General features: G+C 43.2%; 2 protein-coding genes across 2 annotated transcripts in view; both read right to left on the minus strand.

Moving 5' to 3' along the window:
* The window catches only part of LOC139546370 (zinc finger protein 485-like), a 12,027-nt gene extending 7,838 nt beyond the window's left edge, over window positions 1–4,189 (minus strand). Inside the window, exon 1 of the mRNA XM_071354699.1 lies at window positions 4,036–4,189. The gene's annotated coding sequence lies outside the window, so the exon portion shown is untranslated. The remainder of the gene's footprint in view (window positions 1–4,035) is intronic.
* A 3,823-nt stretch (window positions 4,190–8,012) lies between these two features.
* On the minus strand, window positions 8,013–18,625 carry LOC139545999 (uncharacterized). Its single transcript, XM_071354266.1, has 3 exons — window positions 18,374–18,625; window positions 10,530–10,735; window positions 8,013–10,043 (listed from the first exon to the last, which is right to left on the minus strand). The coding sequence occupies exons 2-3, from the start codon at window positions 10,717–10,719 to the stop codon at window positions 8,077–8,079; spliced, it is 2,157 nt and encodes a 718-aa protein (XP_071210367.1). The 5' UTR covers window positions 10,720–10,735; window positions 18,374–18,625; the 3' UTR covers window positions 8,013–8,076.
* Window positions 18,626–21,164: the final 2,539 nt, after the last annotated feature.

Consider the following 21,164-nt stretch of genomic DNA (forward strand, 5'->3'; position numbering starts at 1 on the left):
CTAACCAAGGTCGCCAGGTGCACGGTGTTTCCTCCGACACATTGGTGCGGCTGGCTTCCGGGTTGGATGCGCGCTGTGTTAGGAAGCAGTGCGGCTTGGTTGGGTTTCGGAGGACGCATGGCTTTCGACCTTCGTCTCTCCCGAGCTCGTACGGGAGTTGTAGCGATGAGACAAGATAGTAACTACTAACAATTGGATACCATGAAATTGGGGAGAAAAAGGGGATACATTTTTTTTTAAAGATATAAAAAAATAAACAGTCATTCAACCATAACCTTGTAGATAATCAACCTTAGATTGTCATATAAATGGGCGGATTGTCAGGAAGTCCAGGATCCAGTTACAGAGGGAGATGTTTAGTCCCAGGGTCCTTAGCTTAGTGATGAGCTTCTATGGTGTTGAACACTGAGCTGTAGTCAACAAACAGCATTCTCACATGTTCCTTTTGTCCAGGTGGGAAAGGCCAGTGTGGAGTGCAATGGCGATTGGGTCATTTATGGAACTGTTGAGGCGGTATGTGAATTGGAGTGAGACCAGGGTGTCTGGGGTGATGGTGTTGATGTGAGCCATGACCAGCCTAGAGATGCGAGTCCTACGTGGTGGCAGTCATTTAGACAGGTTACCTTGGCGTTTTTGGGCACAAGGACTATGGTGGTCTGCTTGAAACATGTAGGTATTACAGACTGGGTCAGGGAGAAAATGTCAGTGAAGACACTTGCCAGCTGGTCAGTGCATGCTCTGCATATGCGTCCTAGTAATCCATCTGGCCCTGTGGCCTTGTGAATGTTAACTTATTTAAAGGTCTTACTCACATCAGCTATGGAGAGCGTGATCACACAGTTGTCCGGAAAAGCTGATGCTTTCATGCATGGTTCAGTGTTGCTTGCCTCGAAGTGAGCATAGAAGGCATTTAGCTCTTCTGGTACGCTTGTGTCACTGGGCAGCTCGTGGTTGGGTTTCACTTTGTAATCTGTGATAGTTTGCAAGCACTGCCACATCCAACGAGTGACAGACCCGGTGTAGTAGGATTCAAACTTGATCCTGTATTAACGCTTTGCCTGTTTTATGGTTTGTCGGAGGGCATAGCGGGGTTTCTTATAATCGTACAGATTAGTGTCCCGCTCCTTGAAAGCGGCAGCTCTAGCCTTTAGCTCAGTGCAGATGTTGCCTGTAATCCATGGCTTCTGGTTGGGATATGTACGTACAGTCACTGTGGGTACAACATCGTCGATGCACTTATTAATGAAGCCGGTAACTGATGTGGTAAACTCCTCAATGCCATCAGATGATTCCCGGAACATATTCCAGTCTGTGCTAGCAAAACAGCCGTGTAGCTTATCATCTGCTTCATCGGACCACTTCTGTATTCAGCGAGTCACTGGTACTTCCTGTTTGAGTTTTTGCTTGTAAGCAGGAATCAGGAGGATGATTTGCCAAACGGAGAGCGAGTCAGAGCTTTTGTATGTGTCTCTGTGTGTGTAGTAAAGGTGATTTAGAGTTTTGCACAGGTGACATGCTGATAGAAATGAGTTCAAACTGATCACCGGCCACTAGGTGGGCCGTCTCTGGATGAGCATTTTCTTGTTTGCTTATGGCACTATACAGCTAGGTGAGTCACCATTAAGTTCGCCGACAACACACAGCGTGGTGCCAGGACAACACACAGCGTGGTGCCAGGACAACACACAGCGTGGTGCCAGGACAACACCCAGCGTGGTGCCAGGACAACACACAGCGTGGTGCCAGGACAACACACAGCGTGGTGCCAGGACAACAACCTCTCCCTCAACGTCAGCAAGTTAAAGGCGCTGACAGTATACTACAGGAAACGAAGGGCCGAGCACGCCCCCCATTCACATTGACGGGTCTGTAGGGGAGCGGGTCGAGAGCTTCAAGTTCCTCTGTGTTCACATCACTAAGGAACTATCATGGTCCAAACACACCAACACAGTCGTGAAGAGGGCACAAACAAGCCCTTTCCCCCTCAGGAGACTGAAAAGATTTGGCATGGGCCCCTCAGATCCTCAAAAAGTTATACAGCTGCACCACTGAGGGCATCCCATTAGTGGTCAGTGCACGTCACCTGACCCCCTATGGTGAATAGAAGGAAGGAGAAAAGCCTATCGATATTATTGTTCTGTGAGGAGACTCTACCTGAACATGTGAAGCTTGGATATGTGAGGTATGCGGTGAGAGCGTTTATGTCCAAACCATTACAGTCGGGGGAATTGTAAAGGATATCGACATGTGTCAAATGTTTGCAGATGGGAGAAGTGTGATATTGAAGAATCGGTGAATGGAAAATGTTGCAACTGTGGTGGGGATCATAGTTCCTTGAGTGTCCTGTTAGGGAGGTCGAGGTGTCAAGGATCATGGCTGATCTCCTATGTGGAGGCGGTGAAGAGAGTCGAAAGAGGCAACAGTGTTGAAGATATGGCGGGGGAGGCATTGCAACCAGTTGCTAGTGTTTTAAGTCAAATCAAGTTGTCTGGATACACTCATTGTGAAGAAGGTGTATTGTGTGGCATTTATAGCCACAGTGATTAAATTGTACAGCACAAGTCTCTAAGATGTCCAAGAAGCTGGACATCATATCTGCAGCAGATATGTTTTTGGGTCTCCAAGACTTCACGGCAGAAGCACCGCAAGGACTATTGTCGCTAGGAAATGTCCCGTCCTCACAGGAGTCTTCTGAGTCTGTTTAGGGCATTTTTTTTCTTCTTTATTATTATTATTTTTTTAATTTACAGGAAACTAGGTTGATTTTGTTTAGCAAATGTATTTTTTGATAAAAAATATATATAATAAATACCCGGATCCTTATTATCCACCCCCACAGGTGGTGGCGGAACGCACATCCAATTGTTGAGAATGCCATTATACCATAGAAGAAGAAGATCCATGACCTGGAAATACTTAGTTATTCTTGCCTGCGTCACAGCTGTATCACGGAAAGAACAATGAGACAGATATTTCCCTGGAGGTATAAATATGAAGCATCTGCTTGGTGGTTCAACTCACTAGGTAGTGAGAGGAAGCCCACTGGCGGGCAGTGGGAGAAGATGGATTTTGACCTACATTCTGTAAATTGTCTCGATCGTTAAACATTTTCTCTCAATACAGTTCTGTTCCCAAAACTAGAATCTGTTATGAACAGAGTTGACTAAGTGTTGTAGACTTATTTTTTTATGTAGGAGTGCAAAGTCCAATTGAGTTACTGCACACGGCGCATTTCACAGAGTTTGAAACGACAGGCTGTGGTTTATCTTGGTTATTTTGATGGAAACCCGAATTTGGATTCTTATGTAGACATTCCTTCTTAATTTGCTTTGAAAACGTTATGGAAAAATGGTTACACCTTGATCACGCCACCACCATCATTGCATTTTGGTGCACCAGAAGTACAATAATGAATTTCCAACGGAACAATGCGTTTGCCTTGCGTTGAGGTGCACTCTGTGTGGTGCATACGTTGAATTTATCGAACGTATGCATAAGTGCATACGTGGACGGCTTGCCAGAAATAGTAGCTGAAGGTTGAACTTTTGTTGCACAAATATCCAGATGATGCTGCGTACCATTTTGCGCAAATACACTATAGGTTTGTTCAAAGGATTAACTGTTTGCATAAACCGGTAGCCGGGTAGTTTAGCAACGGTTAGTCCTACTATGCTAGCTAGCTACCTAGAAAGGTTAGTTATACAACTATTTGGTTTGGCTATCTGTGGCTAAACAATGAGCAGCCGGTTAGCTAGCTAGCCAATTCATCGCTACAGTCATTTTACTCACGATGAGTCGACAGCTGGCTAACTATTAAATAAAAGTCACACTTCAATCGTGACCCTGAAATAAAGTTAGCTAGCTACACGAACGAGAGATCGTGTAGCTAGCTAACTGGCTAACGGCTAGCTAGCTAGCTGGGATAAGAACAAAGCCAGGCCTCCGCAACCACTTGCCGTTTCATCATGGAATATGTTGGTTTACAGACCGTGCTACAAGCGTAATTTAAAAAGTTAGAAATTAACAATAGGTTACCTGGAACTGATTTTCTGTAGCTAATGATTGGCTGAAAAGAACTTGAGGAAATGGTGAGGTCTCGTAGAGCAAACCGAAAAAATGTATCTACTTTCCCGAGTGAGTTTGGTCTGGATTATGAGATGCTGCAGGAAATGTTCGTGAGTGTCGTATCAGCGTAGTCATTGTGCATGTTTTACTGGCCTTTGACGGAAAGAAGTCAGGCAAAACAAACGAAAATAGATATTTCAACCAAAACAAGACAGCTATCATTACATGATATTTCTATCTGCATTGTGATGTTATATTATTACAACAGTGTATAGCATCTGTTATCCTTTATTATCATAATGTTAGTATACTGACTTGTCATCGATAAAGACAATCTACCAACATAATACACTTTCAACGAAGAAGAGGCGTTACAGACAGTAGTCATGAAGTGCCATTTAGTGCTTTGAAAGGCTGGTCATGGCTCACAACAGCATGCTTCCGGATACCGTAGACCAGGTATTAAAAATGTGATTCACATTAATAAACAGTCCATTAATATTTTCCAACAGGGCTATACATTTGGGTTAGTTTTTTCCCCCCCTCGCCTGAGTAGCCTCGTTTCACTGCCAAAAATAAAATCAAACCATCTAGTGTTCAGTGAAATAACAAAATGTCAAATACAGGTAGCCTAGTCAAATAATTAACATCCAATCACATTAACCGCTGCTCTCTCACGGTAACTCCACTAACGGTCCGTGTGTAGCCAAACGTAGCTGCTGCTGATGTTGGTATCTGTACTAATGGTGCAAAAGCCATGACAGGGAGACATAGTGGAGTGGTAACGCGTGTGCAAGCAGTTGCTCCCAACGCCACTTGGGTACACTGCAGCATCCACCGGGAGGTTCTTGCTGCCAAGGGAATACCTGACTGCTTGAAAGACGTTTTGGACACTACAGTGAAAATGGTTAACTTAGTTAAAGCAAGGCTCCTGGACTCGTGTATTTTCTGCACTATGCAATGATATGGGCAGCGACCATGTAACGCTTTTACAACATACAGAAGTGAGCTGGTTATCAAGGGGCAAAGTGTTGACACGTTTAGAGAGACGAGCTTAAAGTTTTTACTGACCATAATCACTTGTCTGACCGCTTGCATGATTACGAGTTTCTCACATGACTGGCCTATCTGGGAGATGTTTTTTCCTCGCCTGAATGATCTGAATCTAGGATTACAGGGACTCTCCGCAACTATATTCAATGTGCGGGACAAAATTGAAGCTATGATTAAGAAGTTGGAGCTCTTCTCTGTCTGCATTAACAAGGACAACACACAGGTCTTTCCATCATTGTATGATTTTTTGTGAGCAAATGAACTCAAGCTTACGGACAATGTCAAATGTGATATAGCGAAGCACCTGAGTGAGATGGGTGTGCAATTACGCAGGTGTAACCGATGTGAAATGGCTAGCTAGTTAGCGGTGGTGCGCGCTAATAGCGTTTCAATAGGTGACGTCACCCGCTCTGAGACCTGAAGTAGTTGTTCGCTTTTGTGGCGCGATGGGTAACGATGCTTCGTGGGTGACTGTTGTCTGTGTGCAGAGGGTCCCTGGTTCGAGCCCGGGTAGGGGCGAGGGGACGGATGAAAGCTTTACTGTTACACAGGTACTTTCCCAAAACGGATGACGCAAACAACTGGATTCGTTATCCCATTCATTGCCTGCCTCCAGTCCACTTACCGATATCTGAACAAGAGAGCCTCATCGAAATTGCAACAAACTGTTCTGTGAAAATTGAATTTAAATCCGAAGGCACTGCCAGATTTCTGGATTGGGCTCCGCTCAGAGTATCCTGCCTTTGGCAAATCGCGCTGTTAAGACACTGATGCCCTTTGCAACCACGTACCTATGTGAGAGTGGATTCTCGGCCCTCACTAGCATGAGAACTAAATACAGGCACAAACTGTGTGTGGAAAATGATTTAAGACTGAGCCTCTCTCCAATACAACCCAACATTGCAGAGTTATGTGCATCCCCTCAAGCACACCTTTCTCATTAACCTGTGGTGAGTTATACAAATAAGGCTTTATATGTAAGATGGTTAAATAAAGAGCAAAATGATTGATTATTTGTGCCCTGGGCCTATAAGAGCTCTTTGTCACTTCCCACAAGCCTGGTTGTGAAAAACACTCATTCTTATGTTAATAAATGTATCGTATAGTGTGTGTGTCAGGCATACAATGATGGCAAAGATCTACACTTGAGTGAGCTGACCCTGGTGCTTGAGGGGTTGCGCAGCTGGAGGTTGAATGTTTAAAGAGGTACGGGACTATGAAAAGTTTGGAGACCACAACCCTAGACCGACTCCAATTTGTATACTGCCCCAACAGATCCACAGATAACGCAATCTCAATCGCACTCCACACTGCCTTTTCCCACCTGGAGAAAAGGAACACCTATGTGAGAATGCTGTTCATTGACTACAGCTCAGCGTTCAACACCATAGTGCCCACGAAGCTCATCACTAAGCTAAGGACCCTGGGACTAAACACCTCCCTCTGCAACTGTATCCTGGACTTCCTGATGGGCCGCCCCCAGGTGATAAGGGCAGGCAACACGTCTGCCATGCTGATCCTCAACACTGGGGCCCCTCATGGGGTGTGTAATTAGTTCCCTCCCGTACTCCCTGTTCATCCACGACTGCGTGGCCAAACACGACTCCAACACCATCATTAAGTTCGCTGACAACAACAGTGGTATGCCTGATCACCGACGATGAGACAGCCTATAGGGAGGTGGTCAGGGAACCGTCAGTGTGGTGCCAAGACAACAACCTCTCCCTCAATGTGAGCAAGACAAAGGAGCCGATTGTGGACTACAGGAAAAGCGGGCTAAACAGGCCCCCATTAACATCAATGGGGCTGTAGTGGAGCGGGTCGAGAGTTTCAAATTCCTTGGCGTCCACATGACCAACGAACTATCAGTGTCCAAACACACCAAGACAGTCGTGAAGAGGGCACTACCAAACCTTTTCCCCCCTCAGGAAACTGAAAAGATTTGGCATGGGTGCCCAGATCCTCAAAAAGTTCTACAGCTGCACCATCAAGAGCATCCTGACTGGTTGCATCGCCGCCTGGTATGGCAACTGCTCGGCATCTGACCGTAAGGTGCTACAGAGGGTAGTGCGTATGGCCCAGTACATCACTGGGGCCAAGCTTCCTGCAATCCAGGACCTATATACTAGGGGGTGTAAGAGGAAAGCCCATAAACTTGTCAGAGACTCCAGTCACCCAGGTCATAGACTGTTCTTCCTGTTCTTTCATCAGTTATAAGGTCCTCAATCAGCTTTCTGAATTGCACATAGCGGCATCAAAACAAATTTAACAACATTTTGAAGATTGTTCCACAAGTAAGGTGCAAGAAAACTAAAAGCTGATGTACCTACTAACTCAGTAGAGACCAAAGGAGTTTCCAGAGTTAACCATCCCGGAGACCGGGTGTGGTAAACAGGTTAGGTACGGTGAGACTTTTTGTAAAAGGGCTTTATAAATGAAAACAGCAATTTATTTACCTACGTGACAGAGGGCCAACCAACTTGCTGGTAGAGAATGCAGTGATGACATCACAGAGGGTCAACCAACTTTCTGGTAGAGAATGCAGTGATGACGTCACAGAGGGCCAACCAACTTGCTGGTAGAGAATGCAGTGATGACGTCACAGAGGGCCAACCAACTTGCTGGTAGGGAATGCAGTGATGACGTCACAGAGGGCCAACCAACTTGCTGGTAGGGAATCCCGTAATAAAGAGCAGTGCGCTATGATAAACTGCATCTAACGGCTTTAATGAAGTGGCAGCTACGTTCATATACAAACCATTCGGAAAGTATTCCGACCCCTTTCATTCTTCCACATTTTGTTACATTAGTCTTATTCTAAAATGGATAAAATCATTTTTTTTTTCATCGTCACTCTACATGTCACTCTCCCATAATGACAAAGCAAAAACAGGTTTTTAGAAATTTTTGCAAATTTATTTAAAATAATACATTTACATAAGTATTCAGACCCTTTACTCAGTACTTTGTTGAAGCACCTTTGGCAGCGATTACAGCCTCGAGCCTTCTTGGATATGACGCTACAAGCTTGGCACACCTGTATTTGGGGATTTTCCCCCATTCTTCTCTGCAGATCCTCTCAAGCTCTGTCAGGTTGGATGGGGAGCGTCGCTGCACAGCTATTTTCAGGTCTCTCCAGAGATTTTCGATTGGGTTCAAGTCCGGGCTCTGGCTGGGCCACTCAAGGACATTCAGAGACTTGTCCCGAAGCCACTCCTGGGTTGTCTTGGCTGTGTGCTTAGGGTTTTTGTCCTGTTGGAAGGTGAACCTTTGACCCAGTCTAAGGTCCTGAGCACTCTGGAGCAGGTTTTCATCAAGGATCTCTCTGTACTTTTCTCCGTTCAGCTCTCCCTCAATCCTGACTAGTCTCCCAGTCCCTGCAGCTGAAAAACATCCCCACAGCATGATGCTGCCACCACCATGCTTCACCATAGGGATGGTGATGTGACGCTTGGCATTCATGCCAAAGAGTTCAATCTTGGTTTCATCAGACCAAAGAATCTTGTTTCTCATGGTCTGAGAGTCCTTTAGGTGCCTTTTGGCAAACTCCAAGCGGGCTGTCATGTTTTTTTTACTGAGGAGTGGCTTCCGTCTGACCACTGTACCATAAAGGCCTGATTGGTGGAGTGCTGCAGAGATGGGAAAACCTTCAAGAAGGACAAGCATCTCCACAGACGAACTCTGGAGCTTTGTCAGAGTGACCATCGGGTTCTTGGTCACCTCCCTGACCAAGGCCCTTCTCCCCAAATTGCTAAGTTTGGTCGGTCGGCCAGCTCTAGGAAGAGTCTTGGTGGTTCCAAACTTCTTCCATTTAAGAATGATGGAGGCCACTGTGTTCTTGGGGACCTTCAATGCTGCAGAAATTTTTTGGTACCCTTCCCCAGATCTGTGCCTCAACACAATCCTGTCTCGGAGCTCTACAGACCATTCCTTTGACTTTACGCCTCGTTTTTTGCTCTGACATGCACCGTCTACACCACTATTGTCCTCCGTATCCTCAACAGCTATCTTTTCTCCCTCCTCCTCTTGGACAATTACCTTGAAAGCACAGGTAGGCTTCCCTCCAATGGATATTCTCTCATGACTTTTAAGACTTCTTAGCTGAGTGAATCCCTCCCCACACAGAGAGCAGTGGCAAGGTTTCTTCCCTGTATGTACTCTTTTATGTGTTATGCTTCCAGAATGACCGAAGCTCTTCCCACATTTGGTGCAGTGGTAAGGCTTCTCTCCACTATGTACCATCTCATGCCTCGTGAGGTTGACTTTTACACTGAAACTCTTCCCACATGTGGCACTGTGGAATGGTTTCTCTTGAGTGTGTACACTCTGATGATTCTTTAGATTACCTGAGGAACTGAAACTCTTTCCACATTGAGGGCAGGGGTAACTCCCACGACCAGGTAGTCTTGATATACGTGGGTCAACTACAACACTATTTTCCTCCTCTTCCCCCTTTTCCTTATCGATTTCCTTCTCATCCTCTTCCTCCTCTTTGACAATCACATTGAAAGTACAGGTAGGCTTCTCTCCAGTGTGTGATTTCTTATGAGTTTTCAGGTCTCCTGCTCTTCTGAAACACTTCCCACAAAGAGAGCAATGGTAAGGTTTCTCCCATGTATGTAGTCGCTGATGTTCCTTAAGGCTTTCTGAATGATTGAAGCTCTTCCCACATGTGGTGCCGTGGTAAGGCTTCTCTCCACTATGTACTCTCTCATGTCTCTTAAGGTTTACTTTCTCACTGAAACTTTTCCCACATGCGGAGCAGTCAAAAGGTTTTTCTCCAGTGTGTACTCTCTGATGATTCTTTAGAAAAGTTGAGGAACTGAAACACTTTCCACATTGAGGACAGGGGTAACTCCCACAATCAGGTAGTATTGATGCTATGGAACTGGGCTTGTTGACTGAGTCTGGGTTGGGGCTCTCTCCTGTAAGAATATGAACATAGATAGGATAAGAAACAGACAGAGAGAAACAAAGTATTTAAGTTTAATAGGATTCAGTCATTAGGATTAACAGAGTATTGAAAGAAATACTTTGCAAGGGGCTTGTTGCATCACACATAGATAATACAATTGTCAAATTACAATGGTCGGTAGTCATTTTTGTTTTGGCACTCGCCTTCCCTCTTACACATACAGAAGCCTGAGGGGTATACTACAAACCAGAATCAATGAGTTAGCCAGCTAACTTGCCTAAATATTTAGAAATAACAACTTAAAAAAATAAAATAAGATATGATAGACATTGTCATGGTCTAATTAACTCAACAACCAAAAACATATCTAAGTTTACATTTATTAATGAACCAGAAAATCAATAGCTATTTCGGGTTGTTTATCAAAGTTAGCTGACTAACTCATTGCTTTGTAGTTTACCTCTCTGAACCAAAGAGGTTGTTAGCCTGAATTTACCCGAGTCCCTGTCATCCTCTCTCTCTTCCTCCTCCCCCTCATTGATTTCTCTCTCCTCCTCCTCCTCTTTGACAATCACATTGAGTTCCACTGTTTGATTGCAGTCACCCAGCTTCACTGACAGCATCTCTGGAGCCCGCTGTGAGCTTCTCTGGGCTGGAACACCACAACCAGAACCTGGTTCAGACATGGTAGGCTGGATAGATCTGAAAGAGGAGACCGAAAGAGTTGAATGTGAGACTTTCAAACCTAGATTGTGGTATAGCTCTGGAAAATACCAAAATGTATCTAAGCTAGCTAACCACACATCCCGTCCATCAGGAACACCTTTTCCATAAAAAAAAGATCAGAAAGCATCAGACAAACTAAATTAATAAAGTTGATTTGATTAAAACATAGTATATGTCTACAGTGGGGAGAACAAGTATTTGATAACCTGCAAAATCAGCAGTGTTTCCTACTTACAAAGCATGTAGAGGTCTGTAATTTTTTTCATAGGTACACTTCAACTGTGAGAGACGGAATCTAAAACAAAAATCCAGAAAATCACATTGTATGATTTAAGTAATTAATTTGCATTTTATTTTAATAATTTTGCAATTAAATGCAAATTAATTACTTAAAAATCATACAATGTGATTTTCTGGATTTTTGTTTTAGATTCCGTCTCTCACAGTTGAAGTGTACATATGATAAAAATTACAGACCTCTACATGCTTTGTAAGTAGGAAAACCTGCAAAATCGTCAGTGTATCAAATACTTGTTCTCCCCACTGTATATATGGAGAAGTTAAAAGAACAGACAGAGTTGTCTGTTCTTTTAACTTCTCCATATATAGACATATACTATGTTTTAATCAAATATATTAATTTAGCTCTTTATGTGAGACGTATGCATCGTATGCACGTGACCGATAGGGCCTGACCAATAGCATATCATAAATTGGTTATAACAAACTCCAAACACCATAACTGCAAAAATGGACGCAGAGGATGTTTACTGTTTGGAACAATGTTAACAACACAATACATTAAGCATACCAGAGAGTCCTGTAACGTGATTCTTTTTTTTGTCAAGCCTTTATTACAGCAAAGAAAACAGTCACATTCATTTGCGAATGCAATTACCCGAAAATGGAAGAGTTTATTTATTGTTTAAGCTAATTATTCAAGGCTCGCTTTATTTTATTTTAACTAAAATGCTTGATTGCATTTCAAATCATGAATGACTTGTATGCTGTGTGATGACAAGAACGAACAAATCATTGATTGACATAGTAGCTTATATAAGCACCGGTACACTACTACCAAGTAGGCGCTATTTTTCAGATGTTGCCCTACCGGAGTAGCACAGTATTGTTGAAACGCATCCATGAGCTACTTTCTATGGGCGTCACTGCTATTAGCTTCACAACTGACATATGGACCAGAGATGAGCATTCAGAGTCTGACAGCAAAGTGGGTCGACAAGGATTTCGTACTGAGAAAAAGCCGTATTGCTCAAGAATGTCCTGGTTCTCATACCGCTGCTGCCATTTCAAAATGGCATGAGAGAACATATTTGAAACTTAAAGCATGAACACTCCTAGCTCCATTCAAACAACTGACTCGAGAAACAAGCTCATCAACTGCATCTGCAGATACCCTCATGGCCTGCTCAACAAAAACCCACAGTCTGTGTCGGCAGTTAACTTGGAAAAGTACTAATCTGTGAACAAACAATTCGGTGGCATTCTCTCTGAGCCTCTTTACGGCTTCGCCACCATGTTCGCACCATGTTCGATGCTAGCTACAAGGACCGCTACTACTTCGATGCAGACAAGAAACAGGGTTTACGTGAAATGTTAGACACAGCTGGACAAGATCGAAATGGACAGTGCGCACCGAGGAAGAGAAGCCACGGACAAAACAGAGCTGAAACTTCACTGCTTGACATATATGATGAAATCCAGGTTGAGACGGAACAATGAAAACAGCACAAGTGAAAGAAATAGGTTTTGATTATGTTTTACGGGTAATGGGGAAATACGTAAATGCCCCAAAAGATAACTTCTTGCTCAGTGTGTGCGTTTCAACTATTTAATAGAATGCTTAAATGGACTTTTTTTAAATATTGGTATCGTTTTTTAAAGGCAGGGAAAATATCGGATATTGGCCAAAAATGTCATATCGGTGCAGCCCTAATCAAAACCATAGAAAACTCCCCATGGCAGCCTAAAAAAGTAGATGAATTTGTCACTAGACTAAAATCAATAAAAATAGCAAAGGGTCTACAAACTAAATGCAGCAACAAAGTCCCTAACTTGCCAGCAGCTTCCACATCGTGCAGAACATCATTGATAGACCCAACTTTTCTGAATAACAAGAAACTTTATTGGACCTTCATTAGAACGTCTTGGTTCTGTTAACTGATTGACTGGGTCAGCGGAGAGACCATGCTCTTGATCAATCAACCATCCCTTAAGCTTACCATATGCTTCCCAGTAGAAACACTTGAGAAATACTGCTCCAAACATCTTAGTTAGATGAACAATTGAGCGACTAATACCTCTTCAGTAAACTCAAAGAAAAGATTTCTTGATTTATTTTAGATTGATTTGGACTATTTTGAGGAAGTGTTACTGTACCAAGTAATACCAGTAATAGCAAACATTAGAAACACCGTCATAATATTGAGTTGCACCCTCAGAACAGCCTCAATTCATCAGAGCATGGACTCTACAAGATGTCAAAAGCGTTCCATCTCGCCGGGAAGAAGAAGGGTGGGGGTGTATGTTTCATGATTAACAACTCATGGTGTAATTGTAACATAGAGGAACTCAAGTCCTTTTGTTCACCTGACATAGAATTCCTCACAATCAAACGCACACCGTATTAACTCCCAAGAGAATTCTCGTTGGTTATTGTCACAGCCGTGTATATCCCCACTCAAGCCAATACCATGACAGCCCTCAAGGAACTTCACTAGACTTCATGCAAACTGAAAACCATATATCCTGAGGCAGCATTTATTGTAACTGGGGATTTTAACAAAGCAAATTTGAGAACAAGGCTACCTAAATACTATCAGCACATTGATTGCAGCACTCGCGCTGGCAAAACACTGGATCACTGCTCCTTTAACTTCCGCGATGCATACAAGGCCCTCCCCCGCCCTCCTTTCGGCAAATCTGACCACAACTCAATTTTTCTCCTCCATTCCTATAGGCAGAAACTCAAACAGGATGTACCCGTGATAAGGACTATTCAACGGTAGTCTGACCAATCGGATTCCACGCTTCAAGATTGTTTTGTTGGTCTTCTGTTGGATTTATCTAGAGTTATGCACAAAATGGATTTATTCATAATATAATTAAATTTACCATTCAAACGAGTTATCAACATCCATTTATGGAAAATGATCCGACGAGTTTAATGAAGTAGAATATTATTTTATCTTGCGAAATATGCACATTTTTGGATTACATTGTTGGAAACTGATAATTGACTTATAAAATGTTACAAATAAACATACTAAAACATGTTTAAGGAAATGTTAGCAGACTTAGAATTTTGTTTAGCAATATCAAAAAAGTTAATGGTTAATAGGCTTAGTAGCACAAATAATATTATAGCATTGACAATATTGTTAACAGCATTAAGAGTAATGGTTACTAGATAGCTATGGAAACAGTAATACAAATAAAACATTTATGCTACTGTTAATATTATTATTATTATTATATAGGCTGCTAAGGTCATAAAAAATATTGAATGTAACAAACAAAAATCTAAATAGTAATATTAGAATAAACGTTAGAAAACATTAAAAAACCATTGTTATTTAGCGCATTCGTATTGCAGAATGTTCGGTATGTTTGACATTGGACATGCATATTGCACTGTACATAATTGCCTGTACGTTGTGTCACAGTAAGGGAGGGGGGGGGTCCATTCTACTCAGGAGCACCTTTAGTTTTTAAATCCACAGAGGTAACACCCCTTTTGTGGGCCTTAAAGAGTGGCCAATCAGCATAAATCCAAGAGGTTTTTTCTCCATATTAGACACAAACTTTTAGGTCAAACTCTTCCGTTTTGTATGCTATGGACTTTAGTTTGTTGGCTGGACCCTGGTTTTATGGACACACAATCGATTATGTACGGTACAATATTTATGTCCAATATGAAACAAGTGGATTTAAAATGATTGGCGTCTCTTTAATATTAACTCTTAAAATAAAATTGCTATAGTTCATTTTTACAGATTTTTTTTGAGATGCAAAGTCAAATTGAAAACAGTATTGGTATTGTTGAATTAGATTTTCATAATATAAAGCTAGGACTGGTGGTTTGATTAGCTAAACAAGCAACTCTGTTTGGTTACCACAGCAACTACTGTAGCTATTTAGTAAACTTGCTAGCTACTTCAGTGGATGTTGAACACATTTCTACCGGCAAATGTGTTAAATTATAGCCATGGTATAAAAGAGATAATCAACTATAGCCATGGTATAACAGAGATAATCAACTATAGCCATGGTATTAAAGGGATAATCAACGCAGGGCTCTATGCGTTCTCTGGAATATAGGTCAGTTGTATCAGTCCCGAAAACACCATCCACATCATTCATTATTTTACATAGAACACATAACCCTCGTTGATTATCCCGTAAGTACACCGCGGGTGTGATAAGACCAATATTTTTACTGGTCAAATTACTTTAGTTAACCAGTTTATAATAGCATAAGGCACCTCGGAGGTTTGCGTTTTTTTAAAACCTTTATTTAACTAGGCATGTCAGTTAAGAACGAATGTTTTATTTACAATGACAACCTACACCGGCCAAACGCGGACGACTCTGGGCCAATTGTGCGACGCCCTATGGTACACCCAATCGCGGATGATTGTGATACAGCTGGATTCGAACCAGGGTGTATGTAGTGACGCGTCTCGCACTGAGATGCAGTGCCTTAGACCGCTGCGCCACTCAGGAGCCCATGGCCAATATTCCACGGCTAAGGGCTGTGTCCAGGTAGTTGTGCACAACTTCAGGAGTTGGAGTCGACTCTCGCCCGACTCCCAAAACACGCTGAAATGGATACGCACACACCACCTCCATTATTGCAGTCCTACATGGAAGACTACATTTGCGTTCTAGAGGACTGACATGAGCTCGATACTGCCCATTTGCTCATCAACGCAGCCTATAAAAAGGCCTAGGTGATGTGTAGGACTAGAATATTTCAGGGATATATCTGCGGTGCGCAGCCTAGACGGATCCCATGGGATGAATTTAATCCCAGGCCCCGTCGCCGCAGGAGGCCTTTAGGTAGGCCGTCATTGTAAATAAGAATTTGTTGTTAACTGACTTGCTTAGTTAAATAAAGCACTCTACGCTGATAACACTATTATTTTCCATGTTACAGCTCTATTCTGACAGGTATTACTAGAGATGATGGTTCTCTAATTAGTATCTCAGCACATGTGTTATTCAAGAGGACTATTCACAGAGGCTTAGTTTTTCCAAACTGCCCCCTGTAATTTTAATATATATATATATATATATATATATATTTTTTTTACATTGGAGTTATGACGGAAGCCCGGCGGTTTTTATTGTAGGCGTGAAGATATTTCAACGTCACGTCTAGACGATAACAGGCTACACTGATAACTCGTGCTTGTCTGCTAAATGTATAGGTCTTCCTCATAATATTTAAAATGTATGAAATGTGATCCTATTCATTATTGTAGCGATCCATGGTAGACGTCCTTCCTAATAACAACGCCCCACAATCCTGCTGACTCCAGTTGCTGAACCGTATTTGCACTTGCATTGTCGTTTATGCAGATGACCAGAGTGAACTTGCTATTGGTTCAAAACCTTTAGCCGGTGGGACAGCTGCTTTACAGAGTGCATCTAATTGCCTAAGGAGCAGGGCTCTCCCGACCCTGTTCGTGTCAAGCTACCCTCCTGTAGGTTTTCGCTCCAACCCTAATCTAGCGCATGTGATTCAATAATTAGCTGCTTTTTAAGCTGGATCAGGAAATACAAATTGGGGTTGGAGCAAAAAACCTACAGAAAGGTAGCTTTCCAGGAACAGGATTGAGAGCCCTAACCTAGGACATCAACAGCCAGCCAGGGTTTCATTAAATAAGCTATAGGCAATATTACTTTATTGCATATTTAGGGCTAATTAAACTGATGCATTTGGCAATGTTCAGCTTCAATACACTGGCACCATGAAGAATAGCTTAACCATAGTCATTGACAGCCTAATGTATACTTTTGGTGAATTTACGATGCATTGCTAGACAAGACAAATAACCAAGATACATAGCCTATGCAAACGGTTCTGTCGGCCCCGATCCTCTTTCTAACTCACTGGCTCCTCTTTCTCTTCACTATGAAAAACGCTAGAGTGTGTTTGGTCTTCGGTCTGCTGCGTGTAGAAGAGCTCAGTCTACTCGTCGATAGCCCCTACTTTTGTGAACTAAGAAAATGCAAACACAGTACTGCACATGTAACCGATGTGAAATGGCTAGCTAGTTAGCGGTGGTGCGCGCTAATATCGTTTCATTCGGTGACGTCACTCGCTCTGAGACCTTGAAGTAGTTGTCCCCCTTGCTCTGCAAGGGCCGCGGCTTTTGTGGAGCAATGGTTAACGATGCTTCGAGGGGGCTGTCGTCGATGTGTGCAGAGGGTCCCTGGTTCGAGCCCAGATAGGGGCGAGGAGAGGGACGGAAGCTAAACTGTTACACACGGTCGGAACTAGAAGCACAAGCATTTCACTACACTCGCATTAACATCTGCTAACCATGTGTATGTGACCAATAAAATTTGATTTGCGATAGCCTACATCTTTTGGATTACCGATGCATGGTTCTGGCTGTACCCCCTCCCATCTCTTTCTCTCCCCCTCGCTCTTTCTTTGCTGTGAGTTTGCGTTTTCGAAGTAGACTACGGCAAATTGTTTCCTTAGGAGTCGATTCCTCTAGAATCGAAGCTTGACACCCAGAATTGGGAGTCAACAAGGTATAGATTAATTTGGAGTCGACTCCCCACCAGTATATCCAGGCACTCCGCGTTGCATTGTGCATAAGAACAGCCCTTAGCTGTGGTATATTTGCCATATACCACACCTCCTCTGGCCTTACTGCATAAGTATACATAACGAAACTCTTATTCTGAAGGATTCCAAAAAATCCGTGACCCGGAAGTATTTAGTTATTCTTCAAATCAAATTGTACTGGTCACATACACATATTTAGTGGATGTTATTTTGGGTGTAGCGAAACGCTTGTGTGCCTGCTTCACAGCGCCATTATTTTTGATAGAAACACGGAAGTTGTTACAAGTTATGTAGACGTTCCTTCTTAAATTTGCTTGAAAACGTTATGGAAAAGGGTTAGGGATTTGCTGTTTTCATAACCGGTAGTCAGTTTAGCAACGGTTAGTCCAGCCAATGTAGCTACCTACAGTAGCTAAATAGATTAACGTTACTGTAGTTATAAAAACATATTTCGTTTAGCTATCTGTGGCTAAACAATGAGCTGGTGGTTAGCTAGTTAGCTAATTCATCGCCACAGTCAGTTTACTCACAATGAGACGACAGCTGGCTAACTATTAAGTAAAAGTCACTTCAACCGTTACCCCGAAATTAAGTTAGTTTGTTAGCTAGCTAGCTATCGACACAAACGGGTTGTACGGGAGATGTGTAGCTAGCTAGCTAACGAGTGGCTAGCTGGCGAGAACAACAAAGCCAGGCCGCGGCAACCACTGCCGTTTAATCGTGGAATGCGTTAGTTTACAGACCGTGCTACAAGCTCAAATGTAACATTTTTGAAACTAGCAATAGGTTACCTTGAACTGATTTCCTGTAGCTAATTATTTAGCCGAGAAGAACTTGATGAAATGGTGAGGTCTCGTAGAGCAAGCGGAAACATTCATCCACTTCCCGAGTGCGTTTGGTCTGGATTATGAGATGCGGCAGAAAATGTTCGTGAGCGTCGTATCAGCGTGGTCGTTGTGCATGTGTTGCTGGCCTCTGGCGGAAATACGTCTTCTTCTTCGATGTGGTTTAACGGCGGTTGGCATCCAATATATGTTGCATTACCGCCACCTACTAGACTGGAGTAGAACTTCCTTATACTTTGTTTGAAAAAAATAAACAAATACCCTACTATATAACACTCACTCACAAAAAATAATAATATATATATATATTTTTTAAATAACATCACCCTACTCCACTATTTAAATATATTTACTCCTACCTCAGGTCAACAACCTGAAAGGATGGGACACCACCACTTAACACACCCTGTAACTCTTCTGATGTCAAGTCTCACACACCCAAATACCTCTGCAGCTAAGCCACCACAACTTACATTTTCTGTGATACGTTCCATCCCTGCAGTACAGTTGATAACCATTGCTATAAATGCTAAAAATCCAATCTTACTGAAACATATCACTTGTTGGCCTATCCCTCTGTACTGGTATAGATCTATTACTTACACCACTCCTCTCAGGAGGAGTGACCCCCTTGACCCATCTTCCTCTACTTTCTTCACTCCCTCAGCATACAACAACTGCTGCACCAATCTAACCCTGGAAACCTCAACCTGCCTCTCTCTCACTGGACATTTCTGATCCCCAGCCCCATGGGCACCCCTACAATTAACACATACCACTACTTTCCCCAATGCCACACATTCCTTTGTCTCATGCCCGTCTGCACACTTCTCACACCCAGGAACCTCCCTCTTACACACTGCTGCCACATGCCCATAAGCTTGACACCTGTAACAATGTATTGTATTCAGCACAAAAGCTTGTACAGGATAACTTATATATCCTAACATCACTTTGTCGGGCAAAGAATCAACATCCAAACTCAAAAGAACAGACAATGACTTCTGTTTCACCACTCACACCACCCTGTCTGCGTCGCCAAACGACAAGCATCACAAACACCCGGAATCTTCCCTTCAATTGGTCCACTTTTACATTTACTGATACCCCAGTAATCACTCCTTTCAATGGCGCCCTTTTCTTGAGAGCAAAAACAATTCACATTTATTGCCCCCATTCATTTAACACGGAGCGCCTTCTCCCTCTGACCAGCAGAAACACAAACAATTGTCACAAGACCACTTCCGGTTACCCTCACCGATTCCACAGCACCCAACTCTGTTTTCACCCACCCTGAAACCACAAATGGATCAGCCAAAAGGCAAGAGTCCACTTCTTCCAAAAACTTCACTCCTACTATCACAGACTCATCGTTATCCTGACCCCCGGTGCAAGCCTCGGGCTCCGAGAACTTCACCACACCGACCACCTCTGATACTACGCCCTCATTCACTTCCATTTCTCCTCCGGTCTTCAGCTCACTCTGCTTACACTTTCTATCATTCTTCTTTAACAAACAATTTCCCTGCCGGGGGCAGCAGGTAGCCTATGGGTTAGAGCGTCGGGCCAGTAACCGAAAGGTTGCTGGATTGAATGCCCGAGCTAACAAGGTAAAAATCTATCGTTCTGCCACTGAACAAGGGTAGGCCCCTGAACAAGGGTAGGCCAACCCGGTAGGCCATCATTGTAAATAAGAATTTGTTCTTAACTGACTTGCCTAGTTAAATAAAGCTTCTTAGACCTCTTTTTCCTCCTCCGTATTCCAAGTATACGTCTCCTTATGATAATACTGCACTTCTCCTGACATACATCTTGTTCTTGCCTTCTTAAGGGACGCCATTTAATCGGCTGTCACAATCTCCGTACAATCAGCACGAACCCCTCGGGATGTAGCGCTCAACAGTGCATCCCACGTATAAAGCAGCTGCTTCGTCTTGATGTTCTTCTTTATCAAAAGCTACTGCGATACTTTTCCATTTCTAACAAGCACGCTCTTCCAACTGCCATCCACCGTCTCGCTCTTCCAACCGCCATCCACCGTCTCGCTCTTCCAACCGCCATCCACCATCTCGCTCTTCCAACCGCCATCCACCGTCTCGCTCTTCCAACCGCCGTCCACCGTCTCGCTCTTCCAACCGCCGTCCACCGTCTCGCTCTTCCAACCGCCGTCCACCGTCTCGCTCTTCCAACCGCCATCCACCGTCTCGCTCTTCCAACCGCCGTCCACCGTCTCGCTTCATGCGCTTGATACGTCTGACGGAAAGAAGTCAGGCAAAACAAAAAAAATATGCAACAACAAACGATTTTACTGAGTTACAGTTCTTATGAGAAAATCAGTCAATTAAAATAAATAAATTAGGCCATAATCTATGGATTTCACATGACTGGGAATACAGATATGCATCTGTTGGTCACAGATACCTTAAAAGAAATGGGTCTCAGGATCTCGTCACAGCATTTCTGTGCATTCAAATTGCCATCGATAAAATGCAATTGTGTTTGTTGTCTGTAGCTTATGCCTGCCCATACCATAACCCCACCATGGGGCACTCTGTTCACAACGCTGACATTAGCTAATCCACACGACGCCATACATGTGGTCTGCGGTTATGAGGCCAGTTGGATGTACTGCCAAGTTCTCTAAAATGACATTGAGGCAGATTATGGTAGAGAAATTAACATTCAATTCTCTGGCAACAGCTCTGGTGGACATTCCTGTAGTCAGTATGCCAATTGC

The sequence above is a fragment of the Salvelinus alpinus genome, chromosome 2 (genome assembly GCF_045679555.1).
Source record: "Salvelinus alpinus chromosome 2, SLU_Salpinus.1, whole genome shotgun sequence".
Taxonomy (NCBI): Eukaryota; Metazoa; Chordata; class Actinopteri; order Salmoniformes; family Salmonidae; genus Salvelinus; species Salvelinus alpinus.

Coding starts and splice junctions, on each gene's coding strand:
- LOC139545999 (XM_071354266.1), bottom strand. CDS start 10,719: ATGTCTGAACCAGGTTCTGGTTGTGGTGTTCCAGCCCAGAGAAGCTCA. Junction 10,044..10,529: donor AGAGGATGACAGGGACTCGG/GTAAATTCAGGC, acceptor ATATTCTTACAG/GAGAGAGCCCCAACCCAGAC.